Source organism: Neodiprion fabricii, chromosome 1 (genome assembly GCF_021155785.1).
Source record: "Neodiprion fabricii isolate iyNeoFabr1 chromosome 1, iyNeoFabr1.1, whole genome shotgun sequence".
NCBI classification, from domain to species: Eukaryota; Metazoa; Arthropoda; class Insecta; order Hymenoptera; family Diprionidae; genus Neodiprion; species Neodiprion fabricii.
Genome location: NC_060239.1, coordinates 22988857 through 23007726, shown reverse-complemented (window position 1 = coordinate 23007726; position 18870 = coordinate 22988857). Strand labels below are relative to the sequence as shown.

At 39.9% G+C, this 18870-nt stretch overlaps 1 protein-coding gene across 2 annotated transcripts in view; it reads right to left on the bottom strand.

Annotated features, from left to right (window-relative positions):
• The window catches only part of LOC124187766 (protein vein), a 259802-nt gene that overhangs the window by 62106 nt on the left and 178826 nt on the right, over positions 1–18870 (bottom strand). For both annotated transcript variants that reach the window (XM_046579889.1, XM_046579888.1), the window contains exon 4: positions 1176–1284. In XM_046579889.1, the coding sequence (XP_046435845.1) occupies positions 1176–1284 (109 nt within the window). The remainder of the gene's footprint in view (positions 1–1175; positions 1285–18870) is intronic.

Sequence of the window (18870 nt, the reverse complement as noted above, 5' to 3'; positions counted from 1 at the left end):
GGATGCCAGAGGGTCTCAAGAATAAACCGTGCCGGTATAACCAAAGTCGGTATCCTTTCTCTGTTCTTTTCCTCCCTCGGGAGGATTCTTTATTGCGTATTTTGTTTGCGCAAAGTTGCGACGCTGCGGTATCTAGTCTGTAGGCAAAACTGCACCGAGACAAAGCTCTGGCGAATCGACAAAGCTGAACGTTCAATTTTTATCCTCACGTGTTGTCTAAGGCTGTAAGGCGTTTGAAATTTCTTTTAAGACGATGGGATTTTTGGAAACTTGGACGAATTGGAAAATTTCCTTCGCAGATTATTGTAGATGCGACACTTTTCAACATTTATATACTGTGAATTGTTCATCAGTTATGCGCCTGCAATTTTGGACTCGAATAAGACTCTTCCAGAAATGCTTATTCCTTCATCATCCGAGACGATGGTCATAAATCTACCCGATTTTATTCTACGTTGATCGATCTTGTTCACGAAACTAATTCCTATAAATTCACTCGAATAGATTTTCTTATCATAATAGCAGCATATAACTTGTAGAAAAAAGTATTTTTGTGAAATCGACAATTTTGAAACGACTTTAGACAAAGCATCGACGTCACAGCTTTCGTTTGTAAATCCAGTATTTTCCGTTTTCGTACTTTTTAAGAGATCTTCATCGTCTGCGAATACAATAATTTGACTGATACTCAACGTACGATTATTTCGTAATACGTATGATGGAAAATATAAGTTTCTTATTGACCAGCCTCCTTGAATCAACGCATCCATGTTTTTCTCCAATAAAGCAGAGAGCGCAGTTTGCGCCCACACATGACATTGCGTTTAAAAATACCGCTCTCGGTGGCAAAAACCTTTCAAAATTTTCGGTATCGAGTGAAATTGCGACGGTTCTGCTAAACGAGCATGATAGTTACGTTTCTACATTTTGTCATCCGCAAAGAAGTCTCAGTCGAGTTAAAGAAAATTTGGTTTTACGTGAATTTTTCTTCGCAGCGGAGCGAACGAGATTCTTCGCCTTTTCTTCGGCCGGAAATCGTTCAACGTTTCATACTCTTCCCTGTCCCTAAATCGGCTCATTCTTGACGAGCTTGCTAGCTGGGAATTCTTTATTTTTGGGTAAAAAAAAAACAGAAAGTGGAAAGTGGATGAAAGAAACAAAGGCTCATAGCTCACCTGCAGGCTGGTTCACCGACGGTCTCAAAGAACAAGCAGGTTCCACCGTTCATGCAGAAGTCCTCCGAAATTGGGCAAGGAGCTTCCTGTCGAGGCCACGCTGCCGTCGCTGAAACAGAAATCAATCACAGTTGGATACTTGTAAATATCATCCGCAGTATCGGTCGATTTTATATTCGTCTTCCGTGATTCGTTGTGGTTTGCCAAGGGAGTAGAAAGAATAAATAATACGAATCAAGACGGAAGAACAGTCGCACAGACAGGTAGAGAGAGAAAAAGAGAGAGAGAGAGAGAGAAGTATAAAATGTAGAATGGAGTTTAATGCACAGACTGTATAGCTGAGAGAATGCCGGGTTTATTTAAGAACCGGATTAATTCAGAAGTTTCAATTGAGCATGAATTGGATTTCGAAGTATTTAAACTTTCAGGTGTATCTCGAATTGATAAACTTCAGCATTCGCTTTCGAGAATCGTATAATTGTATGGGAATTAGTTGGGCGTGGAGACGACGGGTTAACACTTCTTGAAATCTGCCCCCCCGTGCTTTTCAACATGAAATTCTATCAAACAATTTCAAACGACGTGCGGAAATTCGTGGATTATTTATGATCATTTGTCGTTATTTGTTACACTTATGAAATAGACAGAAATTTGCTTCGATCAGATCCTTTACGATGTAACGTCACGAATCGTTGAGCGACGCAGTTCGGTTAAGGCTTAAAAGAATACGCGTCAGCGCTGAGAGAAATTTTTAGTTCCGGTTACCGCTCAGTCCTTAACTATTTTCATTTTTTAACACAATAGAAAAATATAGTTCTAGGTAAAAAATGAAAATTAGTTTTTTAGCTGTTACCGGAAAGTCTAGTATCCGTTACTATTCTTTCTCGTTACGATCACTGTTACTATATTTTCTTGTAACTGTTGCGAAAATTTAATGTAAATAAACAATATTCAAACAGTTTTTTTAACGATACCAGTTTTACTGAATTTTTCCAGTTACTGTAACAAATGAAATTTTTCTCACTGTGGGTAATTTGTTCGAGTCTTGCGAAATCTAGGATAATCCTTGGGAAATGTCCATTTCGAGTTACCGGATCAAAGGTCAAAAGCGACCGTCTCAATTTCCATAGAGAATATAACGAGTAAATTTCAATTTCCACCAACCGGACAAGGATTACGTCCCACCTTCGGGTATGCAAATGTATCGCGAGGGAAAATTTATGAATACCTCATTTCAACGGGCGCAGCGCGTTCTCATTTCGGGGGATCAAGATTATCGGGAAGAGCTAAAGTGGGAACGGCCAAACAATGAAAATACCGGGTATCGCAACTCAGGGCGTGTAAACTGTAATCGAAAAGCGGCATGATATACGTATGTGTATATCGTATATATCTATACACTGTTTAATATATGGATGTCGTACAATAATACATTATCTATCCCAAATAAGCAGCGGGTATAATACGCCAAACATCCTATATCCCATATTCGTGTGGATTTTTCACAGGTGATCAACTTTCTTAAAAATTTGAATCGGAACGCTAAATATTCTTACCACCTATTTTATATCCATATTTTGTATATTTAGAAATCTTTTCAATGTGTTTCTTTGCGATTTTTTTGCTATTTCTGACAGTATACTAATAGATTTTCAATACTCGAGAGTAATTGTTGCGATATAATGTGGATTATTATTGTTGGAAACTCTGAATCCAATTAGTGAGCCCGAAAAGTCCTGCATAGAATTTTTTGATCGCATTCGATCAAATTTGAAATTTTCCTCCACTATATTAGATCCACCATCTTCAATTTTTAAAATCTGATTTCAGGTTTGTTATCAGCGAACCCGAAAACCTGTGCTTAGAGTTTTTTGACCGGATTTGATTAAATTTGAAATTTTTGTCCTACACATTGGATCCGCCATCTTGAATTTTTGAAATCTGATTTCAGATTTATAATTTGCGACTCCAGGAACCATGGAATATCATCTTGTTATAAAAGTTGACTCAGCACAATAATGTGTGAGTCAAAGGGTTAATTTAGAAAATATGGAGAACTTGACAGATTTTGTTTCATCATTTTTACAAAAAAATTGTTAAGCAACGATTTTCTTTTTCTTCAGAGGCGTTGGTTCACGTTTACGTGGCCTTACTTACTTGTTCGTATGCACATAAACCTCAAAATTCATTCGGTTAATTCAATGAAGCAGCATTTAAATAATAAGAGAAAAGAAGCAAAAGGTTAACGAAGTAGCTTTGTACATGTCAAAGAGCTGAGAAGTGTAAAATAAATCTAAAAATCGGCTTACGTTTCTCATTGTCGCCTAAAATAATATATTCCATATTGAGAACACGTAAGATCTTTCTCAGCTGTTGACAATGTCGGAAATTAATTGCGTGAAAAATTCGATCCTATCTCCCGACGGTGAGGCGAAAATTCTCTTGGATCCGGATTTGCGTGAAAAGTGTGTAAAAACCGTGGTCATATATAATATAATAAATTCATCCCGCAACTTGGGCGAAAAATACAAAGATAATAATCGGCGCGTTTGGCGTGCTTGATGCACGGCTAAGAGGAAAAAATCTTTTTACGAGTAAAAACACTCGCAGCTTACGGTGTAGGTATCTGAAGGAGTTTAGCGCTACAGCAGCGCCGCGGTAGGTAGTCAGGCAGGTTGGTGTACTTAAATTATTCATAATTAAAAGCGTGGCATGGAAGCCACAACATAATTAACCGAGATATAATTACTCTAATGCCACAGCCACGCCTACACAGCTTATTTAATCTCGGTTACTTAAACAGTCCCTATATGCGCCGGCTTATTCTCCTCGTTAAGGGCGTGTAAATGTGCTTTCCAACTCAAGGACACGTCGTACGCAAAACCGCGGGCAAACATGTCCTCCAGTAAAAGCTCCCACCCCATCATTCCCAATTTTCTCCCGGCAGTTCGATATTTGATTTCCCATCAATGTTTTACGCAGGAGGTTAAATTTATTACCCTAGAATTGTGAAATTTTATCGAGTTGAAACTGCGAGTGAGAAGAATGATTCGTAAAAGGAGGACTTTGATTAGGGAAATGGCACGGCGTGCAACGGAGAAGCGTGTTGATGAAGCGCGCGGGCTGTTATTACAGGGGGGGAGGGGGGGGGGGGGGGAGGAAACAGATCATTACTTTGGCCGTAAAAAAATTATTCTCCGACCCTATAATTAGCTGTATAAAACGATAAGCAATTCGTTGGATGAAAAATTCATCCGAGTCACGCGAAGGTAACTTCGGATCAAAGTCACGACTTGTTTTAACCCGCTTCACCCCTTCGGTGAAGGGTGAGCATAATAAATGTATACACGTACGATTTTCGGATGCGGTAAGCTTCCTCTATCCGAGAAGTCGACCCGTGGGGGATGAATATCTCGTTTGAAGATGTCCGGCATGTACAGTCGGCTCAAAAATGTGTCGAAACAACAAAAAGATGCCTAAACAAGGATTTAAAAAGTGTAATTGAACCGTCAAGGTAAATAAAATAAAAAAAAGTTCCCCTTGTTGTACGGAGAAATGTTTGAACTTTGATTTTCAGTTTTAAACATCTTTTTATTAACGACTTTAGAGGAATTATATTGTTTTGTTTTTTTACAGACAGATTTGTTCTCGCTCTCGTCCGTAGGTGAAAAAAAAGTCCATTATCCACTATCGTTATGATTTGCGAACGAGAAACTTGTGATTCAGTGACAAAGGAGTCGATTTATAACTTTCAATATTTGCAGTATGGTTATTTAGAACGAAAACTTATACCTCGGTGCGTGACGTCATAAGACAAGAAGATCTAATTTTTTCGATAAGATTCCGTCATGGATTCACTTTGGCACTCGGTTAGTTCATGCATGGTAAGTAAACGAATACAACCATATTTGTTCAGAATGTAAAAACTGGGAGTCAGTGGTAAAAAAAAGGATATCAAAGAATTCAGTCGACGAAGTTAAAATGGCCATAAGAAAAAATATATCACATCAGTGTAAAGAGTATTTCCCGATATCTCTTACTTCGTTAAATTACCTTCATCACTTTCGAACATATAGTCACTAGAAAATTTGAAATCTTAAGGAATTCGGGCAAATTTAAAATTGCGATATTCTAAAAGTGTTCAAGTTCAAGTACAACGATTGAAATACGTTATTATTATCAATGGCGAACTTAATCACGAAGAAAACGAGCTACTGTAGGTAAAAATCAAACAAAAACTGTACATTTTTCGTTAAAAATTAATAGAACGATGGTATTTCTCCGAAGTTATTTACGTAAAGACGTTATCGCGTTTTGAAATTCAGAGTTATCGAACACATTTCCATACCGAGGGATCGTTCTTAGTTACATACCAACTCGATTATCTCAAATCAGACTCTCCAAGCCTTTATTCCAACACCGTTTTCGACCAGACTGTACGTCCCATGGACCCTTAATATCATTGTGCGGTACTCACAGCTCTCCGAAACAGAAACACAATCGCCTGTGTACGTATTTCCTGGTTCTATCGGTTCCGACGAGGGCGACCGACGGATTCAATAAGGGCAGTTCAGACGGAGATATTGCTGACTTAAACTAATAGTGTCTGGCCAGACTTCGCCGCTTGGAATCCGAAATTCAGAACCCTGGTATTACATGTACACCGAGTCTCACTTCGAACGTAATTTTCTCGATCACGGTTGGCCGGCGATAATAAATGACCACATAGTGGAATTGTGAAACAAGGGACTCCATATTTTCGCCCATTAGTGGGTAAAGAAAAAAAAAAAAAAAAAAAAAAAAAATAAATGATCGTCACTCGGCTGTCCTATTGGACGACCTCCACTTGCGAGCTTCTCCGCTAATTACTGGGTCAGGCTCCGCGTCGATTGTCCCACGTCACGTCAGCCGTGACGAGACGATCTTTCTTCCGATCTCGCGTGTTCCTCACCCTCGCAATAACGTCCGTCTAACTTTCGCCGTTTTTCCCATGCCATGAAAAAATCCCGCGTACCCATGCCACGGAGAGTGAGGGCCGCTGTCCATCATCCTGTCCCGTTTTCCTCACGGTTCAACCCCTCGATCTCTTTTCAATTTTTCGATCCTGACTTTTCGCACCCTGCAAGCTCAACGCGCAGCGTGAAGTTTTGATTTTTACACTCGTTCCTTTTCCCTCCACCGTGGCCCTAGTTTACATTACGAGGTAGATAGGGAGGAATTTTTACCCTGAGTTTGTTGGATTAGATGAAAAAAGTTTTCGTTAATTTGGAGCCGTTCAAGGTGCGCGGAAGAGGAAATTGAGAATTCGTTCGTTTTTTTTTTTTTTGGGTGATTAGACTGGCGAGGGTTTTAGGCTTTACCGAATGCGCTGCTTTGCTCGAAGCTCGTAAAGAAAGGAGTTTGACGCAAATATCAAGCAATAATGCTTCAGGGTGGCTGACTCATTACGCTAGTTTGAAAATAAAATTTGGATGTTTATCTAAAAGTGGTAGCCCTCAGGAAGAGTTGAAAAAATGTTTGTCTCCTGGGGCGGAAAAATGTTTTAAAAATTAATCTCTTGGAATTATGATGCTTTGGAATACTGTAATTCACCGATAACAGACAAAATCAAATTTTGTTCGTGATTGAACGACAAGGTTTAAACGCACCCAAAAGCGTTGAGAAATACTCCAGAGTTACGCGGTTATCGCAAATCTGTCTGCAGCAGCACTCGAAATTATAATTCACAGCAGAAATGCGGTTCGACTTAAAGAAACGCGGCAGAAATACGATTCGTAAGAGGCAATTTTCTGCGCAGTCGTTTCATCTGTCTGAATTTTGGCGCAAAATTCTTATCCCGACATTTCCTCGAGTCTATCGTTCTCTGTCAGAGACAACCAACAGAGCGAGGGACGACCATAAATAATTTGGATGCAGCACCGACGAACACCTGCGTTCATAAAACGAGATACAAGTAAAATCCGGTGCGAAAATATACAAAGTTGCACTCGAGATGGGTGCTAAAAATAGGGATTTGCCGCTGTCGTAATGGACACAACCGACGCGGGCGTCTCGTTACTGGCGTCCCAAAGGAGTCGGAAAAAAGTTGAGCGCAAATTTAGGACCATCAAATGTTGCAAAGCAGATAGATCAGCCTGTGCGCGTCTTTGATATCCTCAACTGCAGCGCAGGCAAAAATTTCTCAACTCCGCATTCGCGTTCTAGTTGTACGCAAATAATTTTTGATTCAAAGGAAATTCGATCGATTCGTGGAAATAGACGCTGGACAGCGTAAGAAGCAGCGTTGAAACTTTGAATGGAAAAAAATCGTTTCAGTTTTTTGGAGTTCTTAACCGCTCACGCATCCGGAGGAAGAGGACCGATTATGCATGTGTTAGTAGTAAGGGTAGTAGAATCCGATTCCCCGAGATTCTTAGAGCTGCGTATTTTGAATTTGATCCAAAAGCTTGGAAGTTCAAACTGATGGATGAAAAATCAAAGTGAAATGACGCTGAAAGTGTTCGCTTTCTATTTTCAATCCATCATCGCGAATCGCCCGTTTTTCATTTTTCAATATCGATAAAAAGTTTGAATCAGCCACCCGAAAAGCTTTTGAAAAAGTTCTTCCAGAAATTGCCTTCCTCAATATCCTCCATCCACAAAGAGTTATTGATTCCTGAAATTTAAAAGCTCTATATTATAACTCGATGGTAGATAACTTGTTAAATCTCGGTAAAATTTTTCGCGAGTTGTCGGAAGTAGTAGAATTGGATCAAATATTTCAAAGCTTTTAGAGGCTCACTTCAGTCAAGTCAAGGTAACATTTACAAAGTGTTTGTAAAGTAACCCCAAAAAGGTTCATCCGTGTCCTCTCTGCCGAAACCGTCGAAAGTGTTTCTATTTCTGCATGATGATGCAAGCTCGATTTGTACATCCTACACTGAGGAAAATTTCATTTTTTACAGTAAGTAGAAAAATTCAGTAAAACAGGCATGGTTAAAAGAATTGTTTGAATATTGTTGGAATTACGAAAAACGAGGTACGCGTAACCGTTTTGCGCTATATCGATCCTTTTTTGGTAATTGCAACGCAAAATCAGTTTGTTCGGTTTACTCTATTTTTTTAGTTAAATAAGGCTTCAACATCAATTTAATGTTGCACAAGCATTAAATTTTCGCAACAGCTACAAGAAAATATAGTAACAGTGATCGTAATGAGAAAGAATAGTAACGGATACTAGACTTTCTGATAACGGCTAGAAAACTAATTTTCATTTTGTACCTAGAACTGTATTTTTCGACTGTGGTAAAAAATGAAAATAATTAAGGCCTGAGCGGAACTAAAAATTTCTCTCATTCTTAGCGTAGTGAAGAAGCATGGACGCTCCTTGTGAGAATCAGGTGTCGGTGACAGAGAGACGTCTTCATTGGCCAAACTTGCGTGTCCCAAACATATCGAGCTGCCCGAAGGGTTCTTTCATTTGCGCCTTGTTCTGCCGCTGAGCGTGTGTATGAAACGGTGTTCTGGTGACGCAGAGGGTTGTACAGCTGTGTTAATGACGTAAAAGTGTTCAGGATCTAGCTTCGGTCTAGCCGACATCAAAGGCCGGTTGATGGTCGGGTTGTTCCATGGATATAAAAGTGGGACGGCGGCCCGTGACGTCTAAATGAAAGCTCTTTTTGTTTCCGTACTGGTGAGGGTTGGTACTCTTCTCAGCTTTGGCCCGTTCTTCCCTGGTGTATAAAATGTATTATTACGCCGCAAACTTGTTCCCCGCATCTGTCAGCCCGTCCACCACTGCACCTACGGAATACGGTTTTCAGGGGAAACCCTGCGACTAGTGAAATTGCAAAATCAGAGATGCGCAGAGATGTGCAGAGGAACTTTGCGGGGGTGGGGTGAAAATTTCGAATTTCATAAGTTCATTTTCAGCAGGTATTTCGAACAGTAAGGAAATGTGACATTCAAGTACTTGCAGCAACTGATGGAAAGCACGACTTAGAATAAATGTATATACACTGTTAAAAGTGATTGTGAATTTACTACACATTTACTGTACAAAAGAGGTGTAAATTTACAGATTCAGTGCAGCAACGTAAATTACTATGCAATTACTAAAAAGTAATTTGATTTCACTAAATTTTGTAACAAATTTATTGTGTTCGTAAATTGAATACACAGTAAATGTACGGTGTATTCACTGTTCCGTATCCGAATCAAACTTTTAATACAGTGTAAGAAGTTCCATACAGAAATTTTTAACAGTGTATATTGTTGCAGCATTATTTTCGTATACAAGTCAGTTCTTGCATACGTAACGAATACTATCGTTTTCTCAGAACACCTTCCGATTTGTATAATCCGAACCGATAACTAATGGATATAGATCTAAACTTCCGCAAATACTTACCAATTTTCAGTGTTTCTAAGTATACAGATGGAGCGATAGTTAATAGTCATCCCAGTTTTCTGGAACTGTTATTTTAGAACCAAATTATACCAGCAAAAATCGTGTGCTTTATTTAAAAATTCAAAACTGACAAGCCTCGGCATTATGAAACACAGAATTCGATCTGATCACAGATTCCGATTTTCGCTAACAGTAAAAGCATTATATGTCAGACTAAGAGATCAGTAGGTCCAACTTTCGAAAAATTTCATGGGATGTAACAACGTTGCGTGAGTTTCGAGCTTTTTACACCTTGCTATATCTGAGAAGCGAGTCGTTACCCGTAAATGTTTACAATATAAGTCAAATTTTATTCTCCTAGTAGGATTCTCGCCGTCATTCTTTGCCATTATTTTTCATCGTCCAACAAAATTTTACGATACTCGGTAGCTTCGGGTGAAAATCGAGGTATGCAACATTTACAACCAATGGCGCCGGTCTGAAGAAAACCACGGGAGGACATTTGTCTGTTTCGATGTTAGAGCATATTCGATATGTCTCTAGTAACGTATTTTCAACCTTCACCAGACGCTTTGCAAGAAGCATTACACGTTATTTCGAAATGTGGAATATTATCCGAGGATCGACGAACAGAAATATTTGAACTAAACGAAAAGAAGAGAGAGAAAAAAAAGCACAAAATGAGAGGGTACATTTCGTATCGTTGAACTTTATACTCTTCCAGGCATTTCTTTTTTTCAATAAGACTCTATTTTTTCGAATGCCATAGGTCGTAACTCATGAACCATGACGCGATCTTCGTGTATTACAAGCAAAAAGTAAATCAGTGGTTGACAAAAAATGGAAAGTATACATTTTTCAGAGTAGGATACGGTAAGGTTTGTCCTTTTTGAAATCAAACGCTCACGTCTTTCTACGTAATACGGGCTATAAATATATCACCTATATAATATGGGTACCTTTCTCATACCTTGAAGTTTCGCTCTAACAAATGAGCACAGTGAATCAAATAAGCTCGAGTAAAGAGGACGGATTTGGACGTAATTCAAACAAATAACAAGCGCAAAAGAGTCCCTACTTCAACAGTACTTTGGGATCTCATGTTCCCTTGACGAATCTTGAACGTGAAGGAGGATTTTAAGAGAACTACAGTCTGTCCCGAAGGAGTTTTCATCCGTAACGTAGTCTCATTACAGGATATAACTATGCACTTTTGAAATATAATCGGATTAAAGTCAGAATCTTTGAGACGTCTTGTAGAGATGCAGTCAAAGTAAAAGTGGATGTCGTTTCATATCAGTTGAAAAACCTTACGCGTCGCATTTGTACCGAAGAGCATGAATTCAAACAAAACATTCATATTTTGTGTAGAAAGGAAAATTCAATCTAATCGCACCAAAATATAGGTCTTGCATGGTAATCAACGTTTTTGTACAAACAAATTGGATCAATTAGTCAAGGGATATTAATGAATTGGTGGTCGAAAAGTGACCGTGAAATTAAAAAAATAAGATAATAAATGTCAATAAACAGTATATTTTATACAAGGTATTTCATGCCAACTCAGTAAGTGATTAATCACATTTATGATTTTCGCCAGGGATTTTTCCCGTGATGGTAATTTTTTATATTCATTCGAAACAACTTCTTTTCAGTCCATGATTTTTCAAAAATTCTTTAAATACTTTGCAACTGTTTTTCGAAAACCACAAATGGAATCGTTTGGTTTTCGATTCAAAAAATCGTCACACAAAATGAACGTTTTGGGCTGAAGACCAGTAGCTTGAAAAAATAATAAATTACCTCCAGAGGTTTTCAGAGATTATTCTATAACAGAAAAAGATCTCTGGCGAAAATAAAATATGGCATGGTCAATCGTTTGGTGAGGATGAGAATTGGCATTGAATACCCTGATGCAATATTTAAAAACTATTCCAATCTTGCCTCCCTAAATTCTTGCTCTCTTTTCAATCATCAGTGTGAATCGACCGGATTTTCTCGCTGAAAAACGTTCATCTTTTTGCAAGACGCGCTGCATTTTCTTGTAAAGAAATGGCAATTTTTCTTTCCGCACGAACTGCGAGTGTCGTGCAAATTCGTACTCTCAACAAGAAATTCCGAGGTCTCATAAAACGTCAACCCCGTAACCGTTAATCACTGAAAAGTAGTTACAGTTTAAAATTTCCTTCTGAAACCGAGCTTGCGAGTCTCCTTAAGTTTGAACCCCGCCCATCGAAAGCCGCAAGAGAGAATCAGGATCTCGGTGCAGGCGGTCTAACCACTTGTACATTTGCCGAATTTCACCCCATCAGCCTAAACTCTGAAACCAAGCTGCGGGTGCCGGAGGTTAGGAAATGGTTCTCGCATCTACGAGATGTGGGATCCAGGATTGTACGACTCGGAGCGAGAAAGCCCTTGGGGCGCGTGACGAGGTGAGTGTGGTTCTGGTTCCTCGGTTCCTTAACCTTTCTGGGTAAGGCGAAAAGCTCGCTGCGCGTGTCCGCATTCGCAGTCTAGAAAAGTCATAGACGCAGCTAAAGGGTGAGGAGTAGTGCTGTGAAATTAATCGATTAATCAACGATTTGTCGATTAAATATCATCGATTAATCGATCGATCGAATTTACCTCATAATAATTATGCAGGTCAATCGGTATATAAATCGCAAATCATTTATCTGAGTAACAATTCAGAATCTGAGTACAGAATCTGTATACATCGGTCACAGACAAACATAGTTCGATTACGGTGAATAAGTTGCAAGTCGTATACCGATTGACCTGTAGCATTATCGTGAGGAAATTTTGATTAATCGAAATCGTCGAAACTGTCGATTAATCGGAGCTGCCAATTAATTGATTAATCGCACACTACTTGTAAGGAGTGAAAACCCGTCAAGGGAAAACTTGGAGGAGCTCTACATATTATATACCTTCCGGAATATCTATTCCCAAGGATACAGACATCAGGAGGACCATAAAAGCGTGTAGTGCACATGCAGCTCGAAGGAAAGAATTCCGAAGAAATTTTACGGGGCGGTTTTCGAGGTGTGAGAACGTTACTTCTATTCTCGAAAAATTCACTCGGTAAATGCGCAGGGCGAGTCAGGAAGGGTTGTTCCGGACAGGTAAACGCTTCTCTCGGAAGTATTTCACTTCCTTGAAGCGCAGGTGCAGCCGATCGAATCTTGCTGCAAGCTCCGTACCTACTATGCTGCATTGTGTTTTCTATTTATGGCGTCATTTCGCCGCTCGCTGCTTACGAACTTGCCGTATGGGGGGTCGGTATATACCGTACTCCCTGGAATTTGCCGCCTGGAATTACTCCGCACAATTCATGGTCAGCGTCCAGTATTTCCGAGTCTAAACGCCCTTAATCTATGACCTGCCATCCCCAGCCTGGCGCCACCAAGTTCAAGATGTTTCAGGTAAGTGGATCAGTAGACAGTTGAATCGCTTCGTGCGATACGATAAATGTCCTGCAATAATCTCAACAGTGGTAACTTGTAGTTGCGAGATTCTTGTCTCAGTTTTTAAAGATTGGTCAAAAATATCCAGGAATTTTGTTTCTCACAAATGTGAGACCTCGTAGAGATGAGTAATTAATACTACCTTCAAGACCCTGGCTCGCTAAAGCTTGCTCGGGGTCGGATGCCTAGTGTATAACTGGTTTTTGTGCTCGTACGCTTGCTTACTCGTTGTCAGTGTTTTACCAGATGACACAGTTGTAGGGGAGACTGGGGCCCGATGACTCCCAAAAAAATTCTGGTATCTGCTTCACAGTATACAGAGTGAACACTGTCTTTATGCATGTGACGCAAACCGAATCTACCTGTAACATTTTTCTATACAATGCTACAAATCACGTTTACACATGCATGTGAGTATAACTTATTGTGATTTTATGACAATAAATTTCGTCAAAAAATACCACAGAACAATCAGCCAAGTGCTGACAGATTTTAAACACGACGCACAGCAATTTTAGCTCTAATTGAACGACGTTATTGTAATGTATTCCTTTGTATATTATGCCAACTACTCACCAGTTGCAATTTGTTGATCCTGGTAGTTCGGTTTTTTTTTTTTGGATTCAAAATGTTACCTGAAGCATGCATATTGGTTTGATAGTTCAAAACATGACGTTTTTAATAATCAAACTTGTAAACTTGAAACTTACTCCGGAAGGTCAAAAGTCATCAGATCAAGGAACTGGGCAGCCAGAACTATGAAGCGCTTGTTCTGGAGCTCCAGATCCATCAGGTGGAGGACCTGGACAGCTAAGTCTAGGGAAAATTAGTTCTGAAGGTCAAAAGTCACCAGGTCAAGGACCTGGACAGCCAGAACTCCGGAGTGCTTGTCTTGGAGGTCGAGTTTCATCAGGTAGCCTACCTGGAGCGTAGAAACTACGGGACGCTTGTCCTGGGACTCGAGTTGCACCAGGAAGCGTACCCGGAGCACAGAATCCAGGAGGTAGAGAACCCGGTACTCGAAATCTGCGGAGCGCGAGTTTCATATGTCCGCTCTACTGCGCGGTTGTTTCCAGACTGAGGAATTCCGCTAGCTGATTTTCGTCGTCGACGATTACTATAGATCGATGACTTCAAGAGAAAAAAAATTGTGGGTGACGTCACTTTCTGAACATCCAAACATCCGAACATCCAAAATTTGGTTTCGAACTTCAATACTACGTATATGATGTATGATGTATGATGGGTGATGTATGATGTATAATGATTGTTGTCGGAACAGCTTATTATCTAGTTGCATACTGCTTCGGATAGTCAACTTCAATTTTTCATATCAATCTAGGATTTTTCTTGTAAAATCTCACCACTTCCCCATAACATGAAACAAGCAGCGAAAGTTGCCCATTTTTTTTTTACAATGTCGCGATGAAGACAGAGGGGTAAGAAAATTGAGCTCATGGGATGCGACAAAAATTATACTGCTTTCGGAGATGTTTTTCTCTCAGAAAGTGTAGCCTCACAGTTTTATCCGTGTTCCAAAATTTGTAAACGTTATTGAAAATTCTTACTAAAAAATTACGCCGATCAGGGGTCGCGAATTAGGTATGGAGGAACACCCGGAGTACAACTATCGAGATTTCACCGAAACACCATCCGTTCTACAGTTCGACGGGCAATTCGAACGAGCGAAGTTTCCGTCTTCTGCACAGCTGCAGTTTCGCATGAACATCGAACGGTCCACTGGTCAGCGTTATTGGTTGAATCCGGTCGGAGTTCACGGTGTATCGAACTGCAGGTGAAGGGACGATGCTATCGAAACGTGTGCAATGTGCATGCACGTGCATAACGTCCAGCGTTCTGCGAAAAGAATTAAATAAAGAATACCGATAAACGTTCGCGAAAAAGATTTTTAGATTATCAAACTGTGCGTGCAGAAAAGCTTCTCGCAAAGAAGTTAAACCGAGCATTAAAATCGTTTTCTCTAACTGTGGCGTCGCAAAACCCTCGCTAGGTTTAAAGAGATAATTTATAACAGCACATCTGGTTCATAAGTGGTTGCTGCTAACTTTCACTAGGTACACGTTTACATTAAAGTAGATAAATTTGTAGGATTAATTTAAAAGTTGAAATATCATAAACTTTAGGAAGCATACTTCTAAGCACTAAATTGTATATAAATCCAAGGACTAACATAGTCATAAAAAAACTCCCACTTTCGCACCATGGAATCGCACATTTGGTCACTATTGATTATAGACCCAAACTTTCCTAATCACTTTCTTACACTCCACATGTGACGTTTCACTATTTTTCTATGTATTGTTTCTATCACGTGCAATCGTTACAACAACCTCTTTACCGAATTCAAAAATTATAACAAATTAACCACTGCCCCTAACATCCCCGTTACATTTTCTTGGCCAATCCAACTTAATAATAAATATCCCACCACGTCTAGATCCTGAAAATGTATGCTGTTTTTTCTACCTTCTCCCACAAGTTTGCCTCTCCCAAGCTTTGCTTCAATTTCAAATAAGTTTAGTCGTCCACGCATCCTTTAAGAGAGCAGACTTGTTCATTCCGCGAGTAACTCTCACTCGTGTAACAATCCAGCAGTCCGAACTTCATGTAAACAATTTATCTGTTACTATTTTTAATCACTATCAATATTATTTAAACACCTGCGATCCTTTAATTAATATTACAGGAGTTCACTCGACAACATGGTAAACGTGAACAACCAGCCCGTATTCTCACGAAGACGTAATGAAAAGAAAATGGCCACTTGCCCAAGTTAGTCTGAGAACAAGTGATTAATGGATAGATTTTCCGTACAAAGCACATCAGCGGAAACGTCGAATTGTGGTCAATGGTGGTGTTCGATATTTTTCACCGATACCCACGCGTGGCTCGTAATTTGCGGACTTGAAGGCTCAGGCCTCTCGCGTAGCAGACTAGTCAATGCGATTCTGGCCATTCGGAGGGGCTCTATTAATGTCAGGCATGAATCCTTTATCGTGCAGGTCTAACGTGACGTGCGGCTGGCGTCTGGAACTTCCCACGATTAGCGACTCGGTAATGCCTAGCGTGAATTTGGACAATGAAACATTCGTCGAAGTTGTGTGTAGCTGCCGCTGAGCGCAAGGGGTTTAAGATCCAAAACAGCGTCTGGGCGCCGAGGGCCTCGCTAAAATTACTGAAACAAAACACTCTACCTACCCTTAAAGATTATGGGCCTCTACGGAAACTCACGTCGTCTGTGTATTCAGCCGGTTCTAAATATCGAGCTTTCATCTCTTACACGTTGATTCCATACAAGAGTTGCTTAATTTTCATCCTCCAGAGACAATCGTCCTTTGCCTATTGATTCTCGCTCAACTGTATCCTGCAGCAATGTGAAAATTAATTACCTACAGCCATTCTACGAATATCCCTGAGCGTACATCCTGCTTCCAGAATTACACAATGATGTCTCGCGAGAAATCCAATTTCTCGCTCTAAACTCGTCGCGATTTTCGGAGCTTAGTAATTATCGCAGCTGCGGCAGGAAGCGTATACATTATACACATTATACGTATGTCTGCGTGAGCGTGGGTTTGCGCATGTCTTCGTTCCAATTAAAATTTAACAACCCTAGGAAAAAGAAATTGAAGAAAAACAAATTTTTCATATCACCGATGTAATTATTACCTCTGGCTGTTGAGCATTTATTAAACGAACGTATAATTTATTCGAAAATAGAAAAAAGGAAAAAAAGGAGAAAAAAAAAAAAACAGTGCCGAATGATTTAATCAGTAGAAAAGTTTTCATCCTACGTATTCCGTAGCGTTTTCACAAAGCAAACGACGCACGGAGGCTTGAAAGCTCTGACGAAAGTCTGTAGGAATATCGGGGTTTCGGGGGTTAAGGAAGGGACTTATCATCCGAGGGATGGCGTGAAAGCTTGAAAGCTGAGGCGCTTCCGGCGAGCTTTGCGTACCCAATAGACTTCGGATTATCGCATATCGCCGTCGTTCCATTGCCCTGAAGGTTATGCTCCTTCGACCACGCCCCGAATAGACCCGTTATAACTATTCATCGAAGTCGTCCATTGTTGGGGCGCTTTCGACTTCGAACCCTGCGCGTAACCGCGCCTTCGAAGTCAGAAAAGAGAGCCGAAATATCTGCAGCCAAGAACCGCGAGTGGATCGTAAAATATGCGAACGGTAGTTTCTTGTTTAGGACTGTTTGGAAAAACACGAAGTTTTTGACATTCAATGGAAACTTGGAACGAGTATTGGAACTAATTGCGTCAATGAATTCTTTGAATATTTCAGTTTCGTATCGCGTAGGTGCAATTATCTCAATGATCGAAAGAGCGTAAATCCGTGCAGAAGCTTTAGTTTATAGTTACTCGGAGTTAAAGGGGAACGTATACGAAACGTTTCATTCGTTACTTTGAAATTTTGGTCACTAATCGGTACGTATTATCAAAGTAAACATATTAGTATCCCTTTAAGCTTGGTCCGCTGAAAAAAAATATGAATCAGATTCCAGATTTCGACGGAAAAACTTGAACAGAAGATTACAAAAGACCGAAGAAACTGAATATCGCAACACTGCGACATTAATCACTTTGGAGTAAACTTGAAGAGCAATTATTCTTGAAATTACGATTTTTAATTTCTAAATGGTCCTACAACATTTGGCGAGCTTCTGAAATTTACGTAACGAATATTTGAAAACATCATTTTGCTCCAATTAGTATGTATAAAGTGTAACAAATGATAAGATTGAACAAGTTTTTTTCAACAAATGAGTACGCAAGCACGGTTTAAAGTGAAAACGAGTTTGCAGGAGCCATTTATCCATGCGGAGGGAAAGTAAACGAAACTTAGAAGCTGAATATATCGTTCGCTCCGAAATTTCGATTATGCTTTTTCATCTCTGCCACATCACAGCGAGGACGACCGTTTTACTCGTTCTTTTCGATTCGGTTTAGATTTTTAGACAACCGTGAGAAACGGGCAGTTTCGGGTGTATTTAGCAGCCCAGTGACGCGTGGAAAAAGCACACACGGAATGCGGAGTTGACCGTGTCACGTCCCTCGCAAATATTCTACGCACGAGGTTCATGCCTCGTTGTGTTTCTGGCTTTGAGAATTTCGGTTAATCACGTGTCGACTACAAACGGAATTACACAACGTTCACCGGCACAGTATTTTAACAGTTGGAGTGCACACCGAACACGGACCCAATCAATTTCCAGTCTCGGTTCAAGGGGTGGACATATTTCGCAATATTCGTTATTTTCTCAAATTTCATTTTTAAAAATATCTCTCTTGACTTTGCTAAACGAACGATAAATCCTTGGATAAATTTGACAAGAGTAAAAGTGGTCGTCTTTCGTCAGTCAGAGACTTCGAGCTCGACGTTCTTCGTACCGTCTGTAACTCATTGTCGGTATATAATGTTATGCTGAATACAACTGAATATGCGTTAAAGTTGCAGTAACTCTTTGACCAATCGTAATCCCCGTTTCTTAGAAATTTAAGATTCCTTGTGCTTCAGTGATTTCTGAATAATATACAAAGTTTACAAAGCACGAGCGATCCGATTAGATTAATCTAATATTTGATTCAGCTCTTTCTACATCACAACGAACATATACAAGAACGGAGCGAGCTTATTTCCTCTTTTTCCGTTACTTTTCCTTTGTTTCCGTTTCATGCCGACATTACGCTCCGCAGGCAGAGCAGTCAAGTCACGTGACGCTGTAACTCTGACGTGATCTGACGATTCGATGGAGCTGTATAGTGGAAATAATTTATTCGGAGTATGTAACCGGAGCGATCGAGCGG